Source organism: Hemicordylus capensis, chromosome 3 (assembly GCF_027244095.1).
Source record: "Hemicordylus capensis ecotype Gifberg chromosome 3, rHemCap1.1.pri, whole genome shotgun sequence".
NCBI classification, from domain to species: Eukaryota; Metazoa; Chordata; class Lepidosauria; order Squamata; family Cordylidae; genus Hemicordylus; species Hemicordylus capensis.
The window spans coordinates 235,713,918-235,731,939 of NC_069659.1; the positions used below are offsets into that span (position 1 = coordinate 235,713,918).

Here is an 18,022-nt window from a genome sequence, read left to right on the forward strand (position 1 = left end):
GGGGCGTGTTTCACAATTCTTGGCTGCTACATATTAAGAAGGGGAGGGGCAGAGGCCTATCTGACCTTGTCCCAAGGTTCACTCCAACCTTGCTGACCGAATGGCCTTTTGAGAACTGAAAGCCTTGAGGAAGGCATTTGCACAACTGTCTTATTTTAAGAGTCTGTCATGTTCTGTAATAAGGCAGAAGTACCTCATAGATTTTTGGAACATGCCTTTTTAAAAAAAGGTTTTGATCTGGCAGCCCCAATATGAGGAAGAAGGGGATTGGCCATGACTTGCCCTTCTACACAGAAGCTAAGGTGGCCTGCCTCAGGCCACAGAATTCAGGGTACCATTAAAGGACAGCAGCTTAGTGCTTGTTCCTTGGAATTTTTTTAATCACCAAGAAGGGCACCATTTGGGTTTCTGCCTTAATAAGACACAGACATAGTCCAAAATAAGTAAGCTTGAGTATTGGCAAAGCAAAGCAAGGTCTGCGAGCCAGAGACAGCCGGGACTAGTCAGAAGGGGGCAGAAAGTCAGGGCCCGCCTGGGCACCATGGGTCTGTGGCTGCTCCTCTTTGTGACAAGTGACTCACTTTGTGACAAGTGACAAGCAAGCTCTCGGGCTAGGGCTTTATTGGCCCAGTTGAGCAGGGATTGGCCTCCGGGATCAGCTGCCCATTACTACAGCCTAAGTGGCATCTTTGCACTGCAGTACTTAATTGTCCAGATTTTTGCAGATGAGTCAGTGCCGGTGGCGCAGGAGCAAAGTGGCTGGATCCTGACTGCTAGGAGCTCCGGCTCAAGACACACATGCCCGCCCCCCCCCAGCCGCCGCAGTGCTTTATACTGGGCACTAAAGTGTCTGAGACCCTCTCTGGCAGAGTTTTAAGGGTACCACAAAAAGAGAGTTGTAAATATTACTGGGGACCATCTGATATGTTAATGGTTCATGAAAGCTAGCTAGCCACTATCTAGGAGAAGTGAAGCCAGCTGGCCGCCAAAGACGCACTGCCTAGAAAGTGAAATGGACAAGCAAGACACATGCAGAGCAAGAGGAGCCTTCCAGAGAGGAGACTTGATCTGATTTTCCTTGTTGTTCAATATACTTTCTTGAAGCTCTTCAATTGCCTGCTTGATAAATGAGGGCTCCAGCAGGTACGTTAAGTACTTGTCCAGTTATTTGCCTGTTCATTCACCAGGTGTTGATGTAACCATGGCAGTGGGGAGAATGACACCCCCGCTCCTTTTCAGACCATACCTCTGCTCCCCTCAAACTGACTGGAGCAGCCTTACAGATTTGCCTCTTAGCTAAGAGAGCTGCTGGAGAGAGATTCCGAGGAGCAGAGGCTGAGGGGAGACAGAGCTGCAAAGCTAGTTCACAGCATCTGTTTCAGTCACCAGCCGGACTGGAAACAGCACTGAAATCTCAGCTGGCTGCAGCACTGCTGGTGGGCATGACCGTTTTGGAGCTGAACATAAGCAAGGCTGATATATTTTGAGAGGATCTAGCCCGCAGCCCATTGCAAAGAAATTTGATGCTGGCAAGCATTTCAACAAAATCTTTTCCAAAGAGCATTATTTCTTAAGAGAAAAAACTGCATAGGAGCAAATTAAATTTTTGCAAAGTCTACACATTTGCTTGACTGAAATCCTAACTGGACACTCCAGCTGTCTTTAACAAACTGTTGTTTATCAAGTGCTGGGTTCCAGCTTCTTGAAAACAGAAGGCAATAGTGCTGCCTGCTTTTATCTTCTTCTGGAGCTGAAATAAGCCGTTTGGAGGAAATGAGAGTAGAAGAGGCAACAGCATCTTTGACAAGTCATATGAAGTGCTCAGAACTGTAGGGGGACTGATTCTAAATGTGAACACTCAAATCAAATGTTATCCAAGATTGCTTTCTCCTCTAGAAATCCCCTCTCTGTGAGAAAGAGAGACTGAAGCTGGAGAAGAGAAACACAAAGGAGTGGATCTGATTTCAGTCCTCCAGCCCCACTGCCAAGAACTCAGCCACCCTTTAGAGTTGGAGAAGGAGCCAGGGACTGGCTGCATTATGGAAAGTGAGGAAGGTAAGGACCTCCATTTCTCATTTCCTTGTAGAAAATCTTGGTATGTTTACGGTCTGATCCAAAGTTTATTGATGGTATAATTATTTCTGTAGATTTTGGATTAATTACATGAGATGAATTTGGTGTGGAAGGGAACTTTTTAAAAACCAGCTGTATTTGGAACAGGTTGGAGAGGAGAGGAGAATGAAAGATGTTCCAGTGCTTATACTATAGCTTCAGCAACCAAGATACCCAAATGCTTTGTAGTGTTTTCTTAATATCAAAGCAACTACACAGGGTCCCCTTGTAGAGAGCTGCTCTCTTCTTGTAGTTATTTCACACTTCTAATTTCCTGTGAGTTAAAAGGGGACAAGGAATATCATTCCACATTTGTGCCATTCAGATAAAACCTTGGAGTGCTTCTGCCTGGGTTGACCATTGCTGATCCATACAGCTCATAAGACTAGTTGCCAACTGTGACTGAAGCGTGTGCACGACTGGGATCAGGCCTGATCCTAGTGGCAAACCCACCTAGGCAGTCACCTTCTGAAATGAGGTTTGGAGAGTCTCACTCTCCTGTGATCATCTGCCAGCCGTGGCTGCTTGAAGCCACAGCTGGCAGATGGTGAGGATCCCAGCCAGCTCTAGAGAGGGGAGGGGAGATCCCCATAAAGCACCTCACACACAGATGGTGCATTATGGGCATTCCAGGGGGTGGAGCCATGCAGGGGCATCCCAGCATGCTGACCCCCTAAGCTACTGGCAGCAGCTGGTAATCATCTGGGTGGGTGCTCTGCCCGTGGAAGAGGAAGCCCTGGACCGTCTGTGTGGAGATAACCTTCTTAAGGCTTCCTCCCCGCTAACCCTCTTGCCAGCAATGTGTATTGCATCCATTTGGAAATCATCACAACTGGTACCTTTGTATCTGGACTGATGCTGTGCTGACAAAACGTAGTTCTCTGAGGCGTGCAAAAGAAGGATGTCTGATAGATAGTTTAGTTTGTTGGGAAGTGGTTATTCGTTTCTTGTTGGAATGGTAATTTTAATGATAATATGCAACCATAGAATTTATTTGCAATGCTCTACATTCTCATTGATTCTAGTTTCAGTATAACATTGCAGGAGTTCCAAAAAGGCAACCTTGCCAATCCATATTCATCTTTGCTTCAGGCCTGAAAGAATCACATGGTGCAGCCTTCCCAGGGCTGTGCAATTTCAGAATGCATGTAGGGAATCTCATGCTTGTATGAGTAGAGTGGATGAGGTCCAAACTAGCAGCCCATCTTCAGACACTGGTGAACCAAATGGCAGGAGCACGAGTAGATTGTTCTTCTACTGCAGCACAGGTGGTACCAGAAGGGGCAGGGGGCAACAAGTAGCTCAACCCACCTCACCTGCATCCTCCCATTGGTGGATTTGTTGCTAAATCATAAGTTGCAAATTAAAATAAGGCTACAATCCTAAGCATGCTTAGATATACAGTCCAGAATCAAACATTAATGACTAACTTAACTATATATATCACTCTGGGCTCCTTGGAGGAAGAGTGGAATATAAATGTAAAAAATAACTGCATGTCTGTAATGACGATCTGCACCTTTAAGAAAGAAAAAGAACCAGGAGTTAAGCACTACAAGACAGCATGTTTTCATGATTCATCAAACTACTGCAAACAGGACAAAGAGTTAAAGTACTGGCTCTCTTACATTTAGCTCTGTATCCAAGCAGGGTGCTTTCCAGACTAGCTGCTCATTAGCAGCAAAATGCCTCCTTTCAGGCAAGTCGCATTCGGGTCCTAAACAGCAGGGGGAGCAGTCTTGCAGCAACTAACAACCCGAAAAAACAGCAACTTTTTCACACTGGATATACGACGTCCTTGCTCTATATCGCAGCAATTAAATTCGCAGCAAGGCATTGGAAATATGAACGGCACCCTGCTGTCCGGGTAGGGATTGCAGTGTCACGATGCAGGAAGTGTGGAAGCACACTTCCGAGATACATCCTGACCCCATTGTAGGGTCTAGTCTGGAAAGTGCCCTGGACAGTGTTGCTGTCTTCCTTGTTTCAAGTGTGTTTTGCACTCATTAAGGGATCAAGCAGGACTATACAACAAAAGCCTTTTATTAGAGGAATCAGATTCAACATATCTCCTGAATCCTACTCCATGATGTAATAAGCACATCCTAGTAGCTTTCCCAGGTGAGGCTCGTGAATGCCCCTCCGGGGGGGGGGGGCTGCGGGCGGGCGGCTTCTTTAAGGTAAACGGAGCCGGTGCTCCAGGGGCGTAACAAGGCTGGAGTGGGCCCAGAGACAAAATCTTAAAATGGGCCCCTCGCTGATACACACACACTTCACAATATATAGTGCACTCACATCCCCATTATGCCAGCTTCTCTAGAAAACTCCACTCCCTCGCTTTAACCCCGTCCCTCCACCCTCCCATGGGGAAGAGTGCTCCCGGCTCAGAGTTGCTTCTGCAGACAAGGACTTTGCTGCATGCATGCCGCCTTTGCTCCGAACTTGGGGTTGGCTTTTCCACGGCACCGAAGCTCTGCGGGTGTTGGGGAGTCATGTGACTTGCCTCTGGGGGGGGCCTCGAGGCGTGGGGGCCCCCAGGCAGCCGCCTCCCCTTGCCTTATGGTAGTTACGCCCCTGCGGTGCTCCGTGCCTCCCAGCAGCCCCTGTGACGGGGAATCGCCTCTTCCACTCACCTGGCTCCCGCGGAGGCGAACCCCCGCCAGCGGCCAGGTGAGTGACAGAGGCGATTCCCCACCGCGGGGGCTGCTGGGCGGCAGGGAGCACCAGCTCCGTTTACCTTAAAGAAGCTGCCTGCGCTCCCCCCCCCAGAGGAGGGTTCACGAGCTGCACCTGAGCTTTCCTCTGTCTTTATCTTCCCCTGTGGTGTTGTTCCTGACTGCCGCCCCACCTCTCCTACTTACTTCCACATACATTGTTACATCTCTTGTGTTTCTTTTGAGATTGTGAGCCACTTTGGGACAGAAAACCATCTTCACCTGCCTTTTGCTGTGTCACCTGCTTTGCGAACTTCTTGTTGAAAAGTGAGATATAAATATTCTAAATAATAACAGTAGTAATGAATAGTATTAGTAGTACTATTACTATTAGTACTATTTAATTAATAGTAGTAATGAATAGTAATAATAGTAATGAATACTTGAAAGACAAGTTAACTCTATCAAATCAACAGGACTTACTTTAGAGGAAATATGTTTAGGATAGAATTGCTAAGGTGAAATATATAGCTATTTCTCTTTTGGAAATATAACAGGTGGGGGAAAAACTCCTTCAAAATGCATTTTGCCATCATTGCGCATGTGCATATACATATATGCTTGCATATGGTCCTCAATGCACCCCTTAACATTCTTCCATAGAAATGAATGGCAGTACTTAATTTCTATGGGGGGGAAATAAAGGGCTGTTATGTCGTGGATGCAAAATTTACTTCCAGAATTTCACAATAGCTTATCTGGTCTCTGCTGAGAGGGGTGTGTGTTATGTGTGTGAGAGAAAGAAATATGTCAGTCTACAGCTTCACATCATCTGTGTATATATGCATTTCACTTTGGGGAGGTAATTGCCACATTCCATGTCCTTCTTCCTTCCCTCTCACATTCTGTTTCATACATCCACTAAAACCAAAATGGCTCCCAATTCCCCTAGTTCTTAGCACAAAGTGCCTTCATCAAACAGCCAACAGTCATTCCCTCCCACTGTGACTTTTCCCTCCTTATTTTTTAGGATCAGCACTTTGCTAAATTCTGATGATGGGTTCTTTCAGGCTGGTGAAAGAGAACCCTCAGGAGATCAGGCTTCATTTCCAAAGTCCAGATTGAATTTTTAGAACTGGTAGTTGAGGAGAAAATGGGTTTGTAACTTTTAATACAAGAAGACATGATGAGTGCATTGCTACCATGATAGAGTCAATACGTCTCAAATCCCTCAATAACATTAATTATTTTGAGAGAAGGCCTCAACTAGAAGCAAACAGCTTAAGATAAGGGGATTTTTTAAGAAAATGTTTAGCTGCTTCTTTGCTTCGTAGGTCACAGAAAGCATTTCCAGCAGGGTAGATTGAGTTAAAACATGATTTAAATCGTTGAGAGAAAACTTAAGTTTAAATCATTGATTTAGATCAAGTTTTCTTCCCATTGATACTTATTCACATTACTGATACTTATTTATATTTTTATCCATCCTTTCCAGGCAATTAAAAAAGAGAGTATATTTTATACTTAGGATGTATACAAATGAAGTATAAAATTACTTAGTATTATTGTTATAATAATCATCATCAGCAAACAGAGCCAGCATGGTGTAGTGGTTAGAGTGCTGGACTAGGACCGGGGAGACCTGAGTTCAAATCCCCATTCAGTCATGAAACTAGTTGGGTGACTCTGGGCCAGTCACTTCTCTCTCCCTTCACAGGGTTGTTGTGAAAGAGAAACTCAAGTATGTAGTACACTGCTCTGGGCTCCTTGGAGGAAGAGCGGGATATAAATGTAAATATAATAACAACAACAACAACAACAGAGGCCCGCCTGCTGTGCAGCAGTACAAGCGAGTGTGGAAGCAGCGCCCCTTGCTGGCAGAGAGCTTGAAGCCTAGCTGTGGCAAAGGCTTGTTCTGCAGCCCTGCACATGGGAAGGGGAAAGTGATTTTTGCTTCTCTACTCTTCCTGGAAAAGCCCATTTTATTTATCGATTTATTTATTGTTAGATTTATATACCACCTTTCATTAAAAACAATCTCAAGGCATTTTACAACACATAAACTTAAAACACATAATAACAATGAGTTAAATGTTAGAGGTTGTTGATTTTTACCCACAATAGGTAAAACAGCAGAGCACTAAGGAATGGGCACACACTCCAGTTACAGAGTAGGTAGGTAGCAGAGGATGGTTTGGATATTGCAGCTATTTAGAGAAAACACATGGAGATCCTTGTGTGACTAAACACTAAACATTTATTGGTTTATTTATTTTATTTATTTTAGCATTTATATACCGCCTTTCGTTAAAAAGATAACCCCAAGGCGGTTTACAAAAGTTAAAAACATACAATAAAAAGACAATAAAAAACATCATGTTAAAAGTATAAAAACATAAAAAACAGGCATAAAAACAATACAACAAATAAAAACACAGAGGTTAAATACACTTAGACAGGAAAGACCTAATAGTGGATAGGTAAGGAGAAAGAGAGATGTTTCCATCTGCTCTCTAGGAGAAAAGGAAGGATTGTGACTCAGCACAGGAAGTGCTGCAGAGTCAGTTCAGGGGTCATAGAGTAGGGACAGATAGGCGACCCTTACTCACTGTCTCTACTCCCAATGCCCCTAGTGGTCATTAGGACAGTTGGTGCCAAAGGTCAATGCACTGGAAGTTCATCTCCAACATTAAAAGTATTTAACTAAAAATACAAAAACATTCTGATATTAAAATATATACTATACAAACACAAAAAACTATAAATGGATAAAAACACACAGAAGCAGCAATAAAACAATCATGTAAAGGCCTGGATAAAAAGCCAAGATTTAACCAGCTTTCTAAAAACTGTGATGGAGTCTGAGGAGCGAATGGCCACTGCGAATGGCCATTTCACTGCCGGGACTACATTCCTGGAAAAAACTGGGGTCCACGGAAAGGAAGAGGGGGGGAAATGCAAGACCTGTGAACAAAAAAACATACTTCATAGCGTCATAGATATTGTTTTATGTTCTCATTCCATTGTTCCAGCCTGTGCTAATGGGAACCAGCCCCTGATGGAGCCTTTGGCGAAACAGCTTCTTATCCCAGGGTGGCTGTCGTGATTTTTCCCTGGTGTGTCCTGTCTCTCACTGTTAATTATTATCATTCATTACAGAGCAGGTTGCTTGCTTTCTTCATATGAAGGACTTATGATTTGAACTACACGCTTTACAACATTCTACTGAGTACACTTGTCTCCTCCCTTTGGATTTGAGGACTTATCACCTGTACTATATGTACTCTTCAATTTCTCATTTTGAAGACATCTCAGACTGTGTTTGGGCACTTGTATATTCTGGTTTCTCATGCTTTCATTGTATTTTGTTTCTCATGTTCTCATTATATTTTGTAATTCCACTTGGTATTTTGTCATTGTATTTTTATACATAATTTGTCACTTGTTATATAGATGTGTTAGCTCATTTTCACGTGTGTTAAGAGCTGGTTATTTATCCATTCATTTTTCATTATTTCTGATCTATTTTTCACTTTTTGTTGTTGTTCACGGGTCTTGCATTTCCCCCCCTCAGGACTACATTCCTGAGACTCTCTGTGGGCATGCAGCTCTCTCCCCACCCCACCCCGCTGCTACTGCACAGCATGTGGGTCACTAGAAATAAATTATATACTGCTTTTCCATTTAAAACAAGGTTCTCAGAGTAGTTTACAGAGCAAAAGAAACTAAGAGATGGTTCCCTGTCCCAAAAGGGCTCACAATCTAAAAAACAACACAAGCCCCTCACAAAAGGAGACAGCTGCTGAGAAATGAACAGGGTCAGTTGCTCTTCCCCCGATATCTATAAGAAAGTCACCACTTTAAAAGGTGCCCCCTTGCCCAGTTAGCAGGGTTATTGAATTTATACCCCACCTTTCCTCCAACGTCCTCAGGGACACATATGTGGTTCTCCCCTCCTTTTTCTCCTCACAACAACCTTGTGAGACAGATGAGGCTGTAAGATAGTGTGGTGATTTGAACCCGGGTGGATTCATTCATGTGAAAGAGAATAAGCTTTGCTGAAAGGCTACGCCAGAGAATGGTCCATGGTGCTGATGAATGAGTTTTGTGCCCACAGACACTGGGATGTATACTGGTCCTGGGAAAGGAGAGTGCATAGCAGGACATTCTTGCGGTGGGGTCAGAGTGTCTCCACATTAAATACAACCCAGAACCCCTTTTGGGGGCACAGGAATTAAATGTGTATTTTTCTTCTCATTTCCCCCCACCTCAGGTGACACTTTCTGCCCTGCCAACAGCAGCCCCCCATTCCTTCAGAATGAAAGCCACAGCCATAGCTGTAAGGAGAGCTATACCTTCTCATCTTACTATCAGCATTCTTCTCCAGTAGCTGCCATGTTCATCATCGCCTATCTCTTTATCTTCTTCATGTGCATGATTGGAAACATGCTGGTGTGTTTCATTGTGGTGAAGAACAGGCAAATGCGAACAGTCACCAACGTATTCATCCTTAACCTGGCTATCAGCGATGTGTTGGTGGGGATCTTCTGCATGCCGACCACCCTGGTGGACAACCTGATTACAGGTGAGTGAAGAAATACACAGAAACTTGTAGCAGAACACACAAATGTGAAAAGGGGGGTTAAAAATGAAATGGTAAGAAGTACCCAATGTGGTTAAAACTGAAGGATGGATATATATATGAACTGGTTGGTTAGTTTGTGTGAAATGTAGTTGTATTTCCTGATGAGCTACATATACCAAATTTTGTACACCTGAATATGCATGGTGAAAGATTTTTGGTGTTGTTTTTTTAAAGATGTTCTGAATATCATACTTCCTGGTTAACTACAGATTCAAAAGTCTACGGATTAACTACAGATAATCCTTCCTGGTTAACTACAGATTCAGCCAGGCCTGTCGAGGCCCTGGTTGATCTCTGGAATGGAGAGATGGCCCGGGCTGTTGACACGGTTGCTCCTAAACACCCTCTCCGGCTTGGTAGAGCCCGATCTGCTCCTGGGTTTTCCTCGGAGCTTAGGGCGATGAAGCAACTTGGGCGACGGCTGGAACAACGCTGGAGGAAGAGTCGTCACGAATCTGACCGAACACAGGCTAGAGCCCATTTTAGGGACTACTCCGTGGCGGTGGGGGTGGCGAAGAAATGCTTTTTCTCCGCCTCCATTGCGTCTGCTCAGTGCAGACAAACAAAGCTGTTTCGTGTGGTTAAAACCTTGCTCCACACATCCCCCCCCAGACAATGGGGGAGGAGTCATCTACAGCTCTTTGTGATCAGTTTACCTGTCACTTTGCAGATAAAGTCCCTCGCATCCGTGCTGACCTGGACTCCAGAGTTTTGGCAGTTCCGGCAGACGTGCCTCTGGTACCATCTGGTCCCATTGTGTTGGATTCTTTTCAGTTGGTGCGGCCTGAGGATGTGGACAAGATCCTGGGCAGTGTGCGGGCGACTTCGTGCGCTCTTGATCCTTGCCCTTCATGGCTAATAAAAGCTGCCAGGGAGGGGACAGGCAGATGGCTGGAGGTGATCGTAAATGCTTCATTAAGGGAGGGCAGGAGGCCATCGTGCCTCAAGGAGGCGGTGGTAAGACCACTATTTAAAAAGCCCTCCCTTGATCCCTCCAACCTGGATAACTACAGACCTGTGTCTAACCTTCCCTTTTTGGGCAAGGTGATGGAGTGTGTGGTAGCGTCCCAGCTTCAGAGGGTCTTGGATGATACGGATTATCTGGACCCTTTTCAATCTGGCTTCCGCCCCGGGTATGGGACTGAGACTGCCTTGGTCGCTCTAGTGGATGACCTACGCCGGGAACTAGACAGGGGGAGTGCGTCCCTGTTGGTTCTGCTGGACCTCTCGGTGGCGTTCGATACCATCGACCATGGTATCCTTCTGGGCCGCCTCTCGAGTATGGGAATCGAAGGCACTGCATTGCAGTGGTTCCGGTCCTTTCCTGGGGGGAAGGTCCAAAAGGTGGTGCTGGGGGACTACTGCTCGGCCCCATGGCCGTTGTCCTGTGGGGTCCCGCAGGGATCGGTCTTGTCCCCCATGCTGTTTAACATCTACATGAAGCCGCTCGGAGAGGTCATCCGGGGATTTGGACTGAGTTGTCAGCAATATGCGGATGACACTCAGCTCTATCTCTCCTTATCATCTGATCCTAGGGAGGCAGTGGATGTCCTGAATCAGGGGCTGGAGGCCGTGATGGGTTGGATGTGGGCTAACAAACTGAAATTGAATCTGGATAAGACAGAGGTACTGTTGGTCAGTAGGAGAGCCAGTCGGGATGAGGAGATTTTACCGGTTCTGCATGGGGTTGCACTCCCCTTGAAGAAGCAAGTACGCAGCTTGGGGGTACTACTGGACCCGGCTCTGCTTTTGGAAGCTCAGGTGGAGGCGGTGGCCAGGGGTGCCTTTGCACGGCTTCGGCTAGTGCGCCAGCTGCGTCCCTTTCTCAAGAAGGCAGATCTGGCCACGGTTACCCATGCCTTAGTCACGTCGTGGCTGAATTACTGTAACACGCTCTACGTGGGGCTGCCCTTGAAGAATATCCGGAAACTGCAGCTAGTGCAAAACACGGCAGCGAGGGTTTTATCCGGAGCTCTCCGTTGGGAACACATCACCCCCATTTTGAAAGAGCTGCACTGGCTGCTGAACGTTTCCGGGTCCAATTCAAGGTGCTGGTTTTGACTTTTAAAGCCCTTAACGGTTTGGGCCCAGGGTATTTGAGGGACCGCCTGCTCCCAAGGGTTGCTGCCCGCTTGACGAGGACATCTGAGGGGGCCCTGCTCCAGGTGCCGACAATGAGAGAGGCCCGGCTGTTGTGCACTCGGGGCAGGGCCTTCTCTGTTGCTGCTCCTAGACTCTGGAATGCTCTCCCAGTGGCCATTCGTTCCTCGGACTCCATCACAGTTTTTAGAAAGCTTGTAAAGACTTGGCTTTTTACCAGGCTTTTACATAATCGTTTTTACTGCTGCTTCTGTGTGTTTTTATCTGTTGTATTGTTTTTATGCCTGTTTTTATATGTTTTTATACTTTTTAGCTTGTTGTTTTTATTGTCTTTTTATTGTATGTTTTAACTTTTTTTGTAAACCGCCTTGGGGTTGTCTTTTAACAAAAGGCGGTATATAAATGCAAAAATAAATAAATAAATAAATAAATAAATAAATAAATAAATAAGTTTGCATGAACAATCCTGCTACTTAAATTATCTGAATACACTACTTTTTACATTGGAATGTGCTAGGGGAGATATTTAAATAATTTTTTTCTATATTTTATAGAATAAATTCTGAATATGATCATTGTCTTATAACTGTTATTGTTGCAGCCCCAGGCCCCAATAAAGACAGGCAAAAAAGAGGGGGGTGGGAAATCCCACCATGACTACGGCAAACAATTATACAAATAATATAAAGCAGCCAAACAATGAAAATGTATATTAACAAACAATGAACCAATAATTGAATAATCAATAACACTAATGAACAATAAATCATTAATCCAAGCTAAACAATTCAACAAGAATAATAATATATACAATAATACTCAAGCCATCTCATGATACATAATGCAAAAATAGGCATCTCATGATACAAAATGCATAGATATTAGCATGTGCAATGACAGCCAGAGATTTCCAAAGGAGGTGTGACTGAGCAAGGCAAAAATAGGGCTGCTGGATGAAATGGGCAAAGTTCAAAGTTGTGATAGAAGTTCCAAATTACAAAAAAGCCGCATCAAACGTGGTCTCAATGAGGTGTGGACGTCATCAGTCAACGAATTAACCCCCTTACGCCCTTAAGGAGAATGCAAACTGCACATATAAAGATGTAGCTGAACAGGGCAAAAGAAAGGGGAGTGCTGGTTTATTTGAGAGTCTGTGTTCAGCTCGAGGAATGGGGTACTGGTATTAATGATGTTAAGGAGGCTGATGAAGCTTCGTTGGCGAAACGGTGAGTATCCGGAAGAGCCGTTCGACTTCGATTTGTGAAGTTTGTATTTCTCCATAAGAGCATGCAGTGGGCTTTATCTTTGATTTATGACACCTATTTATGGAAGCCATGCTCGACTGGTTCTCTGCAATTTGCGTGTTTGTCATTTGAAACCTTCACTCTTGTGTGGATGATATTGAGCATCTCTCAAATAAGCCAGCACTCCCCTTTCTTTTGCCCTGTTCAGCTACATCTTTATATGTGCAGTTTGCATTTTCCTTAAGGGCATAAGGGGGTTAATTCGTTGACTGATGACATCCACACCTCATTGAGTCTGGTTCTGGTCCAGTTTGGACTCAAATCGAACTGGGCCAGCTGGTTTTGTGCACACTCCTAACACCTGTTGAATTGGAAGAAACTTCCGAATACATTTCTGGGAATGCGTCTTCTATTAACTTTTGACCAAGTGCCGATTCCTTCAGTTTTATTGAAAATGAAAAGATTTATTTTCCTGTCATATCAAAGATCACTAACTGATGTTTATAAAGAAGTGAAGGTCTGCCAAAGGCTAATTGGAAGAAATAGTGCAGTTCCTGAGTAGAATGACCTTGAGCTACATATGCCTACTGCAAGAATTCCAGAATCTTCAGCTCTGTCTGAACTCTTAAACAAATAATCCACAAAACTACAAGTCAACAATGAGCCTCTAAAACAAAGTCCTGTTAACCCTCTCAAGACTACTGTGCAGAAAGAGCAAGAGACAATTTCTTCAGGTTTAAATAATCTCAAATACATTTTGACAAATATTCCTTCAGGAGAAATGGGCCTGTCCATCCAGCCCAACAGCCTTTGAAAACTGCAAGGCGCTCCAGTTCAAATAGATTGTCACAAGCCCATGTCACGGGCTTGCGACGATCTATTCGAACTGTGCAGGCACACTGAAGCGTCTTGCAGTCTTTAAGGGCTGCTGGGATGGATGGACAGGCCGAGCAACTGCTCCACCTGCCGCCGCCACCATGGGATGGGGGGGAGGCCTGCTCGGCTCACACACAAACCCCGGCCATACACATGGTAGCTAAAATTACAGAAAAGTGACTGTCCAGCGTGGCAGGGCAAGCACAGCATGGTGGCAGGAGGCCCCCCAGTCATCTGGAGGGCCCCAAGACCTTAGAGGCCATGGACCAGGGCCTCAAGGTCGGGGGGTAAGAGCACCTCCGAGACTATGTTCTTGTGGGTGGAAACAGAAATCAGCTTTTATTTCGATCAATGACCAGAACAGAGAGAGAGAGAGAGAGAGAGAGAGAGAGAGTGTGTGTGTGTGTGTGTGTGTGTGTGTGTGTGTGTGTGTGTGTGTGTGTGAGAGAGAGAGAGAGAGAGAGAGAGAGAGAGAGAGAGAGAGAGAGAGAGAAATGGAAACTTGAATCAGATTGTTAACTGTAGAAGGGATAAGAGCACAATCTCCAGATCATATGAGGGGAGGCAAGATTAAACAAATGTATAGCCCAATATATAAACCCAGACCAGTCAGGTTTTATAAAAGGAAGGCAGATTGCAGATCCCATTTGTCGCATACTGAACTGTATATATTTTAGTAACAGGAATAATATTCCTTCAGCCATACTTGCCTTAGACGTGTTCAAGGCTTTTTGACTGATTGTCATGGTCTTGTTTGATTAAGTTAACAGATCATCTTAAAGTGGGAACAGGATTGTGGAATGGTGGAAATAGAATTCCATACCTACCGGCCTATTTTGAGGCTTTTCACCTCCGAAACATCTTACGGATGCTGACCAAAGTGGAAATTAATTCTTGGGTTAAGATGGAAGTTTCTGAACAATACTCTTATAGAGTTAAAAGCTTGCCTCTAATACCAGAATGGATTATTAAGTTTAAAGCAGCAGACAATTCTTTTCTGAGTGCCACTTTCAAGAGTTGGGCAAAATGGCATAAGAGTTTAGAGCCCCCATATTCCCCTATCTTTCCAATTTTTTGCCACCCTAAATTTGTTGGGTTGTTTAGATCTCCTCGACTGAATGGAAGGTGCCAGACTAAGTAACTTTTACCAGTGGGGAAATCCTATTAGAGACTATAGGGGAAATCTTGGGTCCTCTGCACCGTACATGTATACATCTTTTACAGTGCAGATCGTTTATATTCACCCCAGAAATAGCAACACAAGCTAAAAGAAAACTAACAAGATTTGAAATACTAGTATTGGAAGCCCACACCCTCAAAGGTGTAACTTCAAAATTATGATTTGATTATAAAACACACATTTAACCCACTATCTAGCCTTAAAATGTCTTGGGAAAATGGATTCCAACAGGAAATCAAAGATCAGGAGTGGTTTAACATATGGAAATGGAAACCAGTTACTTCCTCTTCCACCCAAATTAAGGAGAATTTTCTCAAGTTTTCCACAGACAGTACCTGACCCCAGTAAAAATAGCACACATTCAAAAAGACTGCTCTCAGCTTTGCTGGAGTGGTTGTGGGATAAAGGGGATTTATTTTCATCTTTGGTGGGCCTATCCTAGGGACATATCCTTTTGGACAGAGGTATTTGCGGAGATGTGCAGCATTAACCCCCCCCCGCCAAAAGGGATTATTCCCCCAGCTGGCATTAGTAAATGTATTTTCTGGGAGGAGGGTGATCCTGCAGCATGGCTGCCGGTGGAGGCTGAGCTAGATTTAGGGGAGAGGTCCCCTCCTGTCAGGGAAGTAGCTCTTCCTGTGGCAGGCGAAGAGACTCTGTTGGCTGCTAGACCAGCCGACACAGTCTCATCATCCTCCCCAAATCCCCTTGACAGTGAGTCTGCCCAAGTCTGAGACTGATGAGCCTCAGACCAAGGGCAATGGTGTAGGTGGCCCCCAGGAGGAACCAGCAACCCCAGTACCACCACCACCATCATAACAGGACCAGACTGGCTTGGATGGCAGCATGGTGTGGGATCACTTTGAGCTCTGCCATGGAGACCCAACCTATGCTGGCTTCACCCACTGCAGGGCACAGGACAGCAGAGGGAAGGACCCTAAGCATCTTGGGACACCAGAGATGCTAAAGCACCAACAACTACATGACCTTGGGGCCCCTGCTCCTGCTAGCAGCAATAGGCCGAGTGTGTCCTTGGCTAGCGGCAAGGCACCTGCTCCTTCTCCCAAGCAGGGGAAGTTGCCTGTGTAGTGGGTGCAGTTGGTGGGCAAGCAATTTGGTCGCCCAGAGCCTCATCTCATCACCCAGGCCATTGCCAAGATGGTTGCTTTGGATGACCAGCCATTCCAGGTGGTGGAGAATGCTGGATTCTGCCAGCTGCTCCTACTGCTTACCCCCAACTATAGAATCCCCTCATGCACCGCCTTCAGCAGGCAGGTGATGCCCTCCCTGTACAAGGAGGGCAAGGAGGCTGTGTTGGTGCTACTGCATGCAGCAGCTCCTGACACCAGCCTGCACTTACTCTGGATCTTTGAGCCAGTCCCGGTGAGAGGCATGCTGATTTCCTGTCTCTCACAGCACACTGGTGGGGGCAGGAGAGCGAAAGGACATCTGCTGCTGGTGGCATGGCCGGCCCCTCCCATGGAGCAAAGCACAGGTGGGCTCTGCTATATGTGGAGGTGCTGGACACTCACCACATGGCAGAAGACCTGTTGGTGGCTATGGATCACCAGGTGTACTGTACAGGATGCTGTTTGGGTAGCCAAACCTTTGCCGAGGGTTCATGGTGACCAACAGTGCTCTGGACATAGTGAAGGCACCCAAGCAGCTTCATTTTGTGTCCATCCATTGTGTGGTGCACACTGTGAATCTGGTTATGGGAAGTGCTTGGCCTTTCTGGGGCTAAGGCCAGGTGAGATAATCTCCACTGGAGGTGCTGAGTGCCAATCTGCTGCTGCCATGGCTGCTCTTGTTCTGGCCCAGTGGAACTCTTTCTCTTGCTCCAGCACCTGCAGGAGTAAGAGCTGGCCAGCCACGGCCTGACAAGGAGGTGTGGCTTGGAAGTGTGCGACCTATCCATCCAAGACTGGGCATTCATTTCCAAGGTTGTTGTGCCACTCAAGCCATACTTTGTTGCCACTAATAGCTTGTGTGGTGGGACAGCAACACTGAGCCAGGCTTTGCCTGCCGCACTTCTCAAGAAAACAATGGGTGAACTCCAGTCCACACTGGCCACTGAGAAAACAATGACCTGGGCATGTTGGCTGAGGCCAGGAGTAGTGGATGGCTTCAGGGCACCCTTAGGTGTATTGGCAGAGCATGTTTTGTCCTGCATATGTAACCCAAGGTTAAAGCTGTCACCCCTGACCAGCTGCCCAGGTTGAGGGCCCTCCTGGTTGAAGAGGTTAGGCAAGCCCAGGATAGGCGGCTGAGGCTCAACCAGGAGGAGGGTGCTAGAGCACCTAGTGCACAGTACACCCCTTGCAGCAGCATCACCACTGCTTTCCAGTCCATCATTGTGGTGTCCCTGGCAGGGCCAAGGGAGCTGGAAGTTCCACCTCAGTGTTCCATCCAGTGGTTCACAGAGGAACCATTGGAACTTGGTCCCTTGCCAGGGGTATGAGAAGAGCCCACTGAGCCCTGCAGCAGTGCTGAGCAGTGTATTCTGCAGTACCTTCAGTAGTCGGTGGCAGGCTGGGATATGGAGCCAATTGTGTTTTGGGCAATGCATGGCCAAGTCTGGTTGGACTTGGTGATGGTTGCTGGACAGTTCCTCTCATGCCCACCAAGCAGCGTCCAGAGCAAGAGGGTGTTCTCCATGGTTGGGAACATGGTGATACCCCATCACTCATGCTTTGAGGCTGACTTGGTGTAGCAGCTGGTCTCCCTGCTGGGCTATCCAGAGTTGGCCAGGGAGGGTGAGTGACTCATGGTCACCTCTAACCCCTAACCCTCACCAACTGCAAAACCACTGGCAGCTCACCACAACCTGGCGAACGCTAAAACCAGATGTGTCATAATCTGCCTGTTAGTGCTGTGGCCACATGCAGACACACTTGCATGCCACCGCCATGGCCCATGATGAGATGGACTGGTGCCTTGACCCATGTGTTAGACTGTCAGTGGGGGCCCAACACCAATCTTAGGCCATGGTGTTATCCAGACACAGTTAGACAGGTAGCAGAGTTCTTATCATGGTAAGAGCCTAGAAGATTTGTTTCTTGTCAAACCATTGGTCCATCTAGCTCAATATTGTCTGTACCAGACCATGACTGCTTCATCCTTGTGTCTCTCTGTGGCAGGCAGGCAGGATGGAAAGAAGGAAGGTTTGATTTTGTGGTTTTCTCAGTACTGAGTATAGTATGTTGTGCTG

At 46.1% G+C, this 18,022-nt stretch overlaps 1 protein-coding gene across 2 annotated transcripts in view; it reads left to right on the forward strand.

The window, feature by feature from the left end:
- The first annotated feature begins 526 nt into the window (after positions 1–526).
- The window catches only part of NPFFR1 (neuropeptide FF receptor 1), a 52,300-nt gene continuing 34,804 nt past the window's right edge, over positions 527–18,022 (forward strand). Inside the window, exons 1-3 of one of the 2 annotated variants that reach the window (XM_053313161.1) lie at positions 527–2,055; positions 5,013–5,093; positions 9,040–9,351. In XM_053313161.1, the coding sequence (XP_053169136.1) occupies positions 2,040–2,055; positions 5,013–5,093; positions 9,040–9,351 (409 nt within the window). In that variant the 5' untranslated portion in view covers positions 527–2,039. The remainder of the gene's footprint in view (positions 2,056–5,012; positions 5,094–9,039; positions 9,352–18,022) is intronic. The other variant, XM_053313162.1, reaches the window with a different exon arrangement.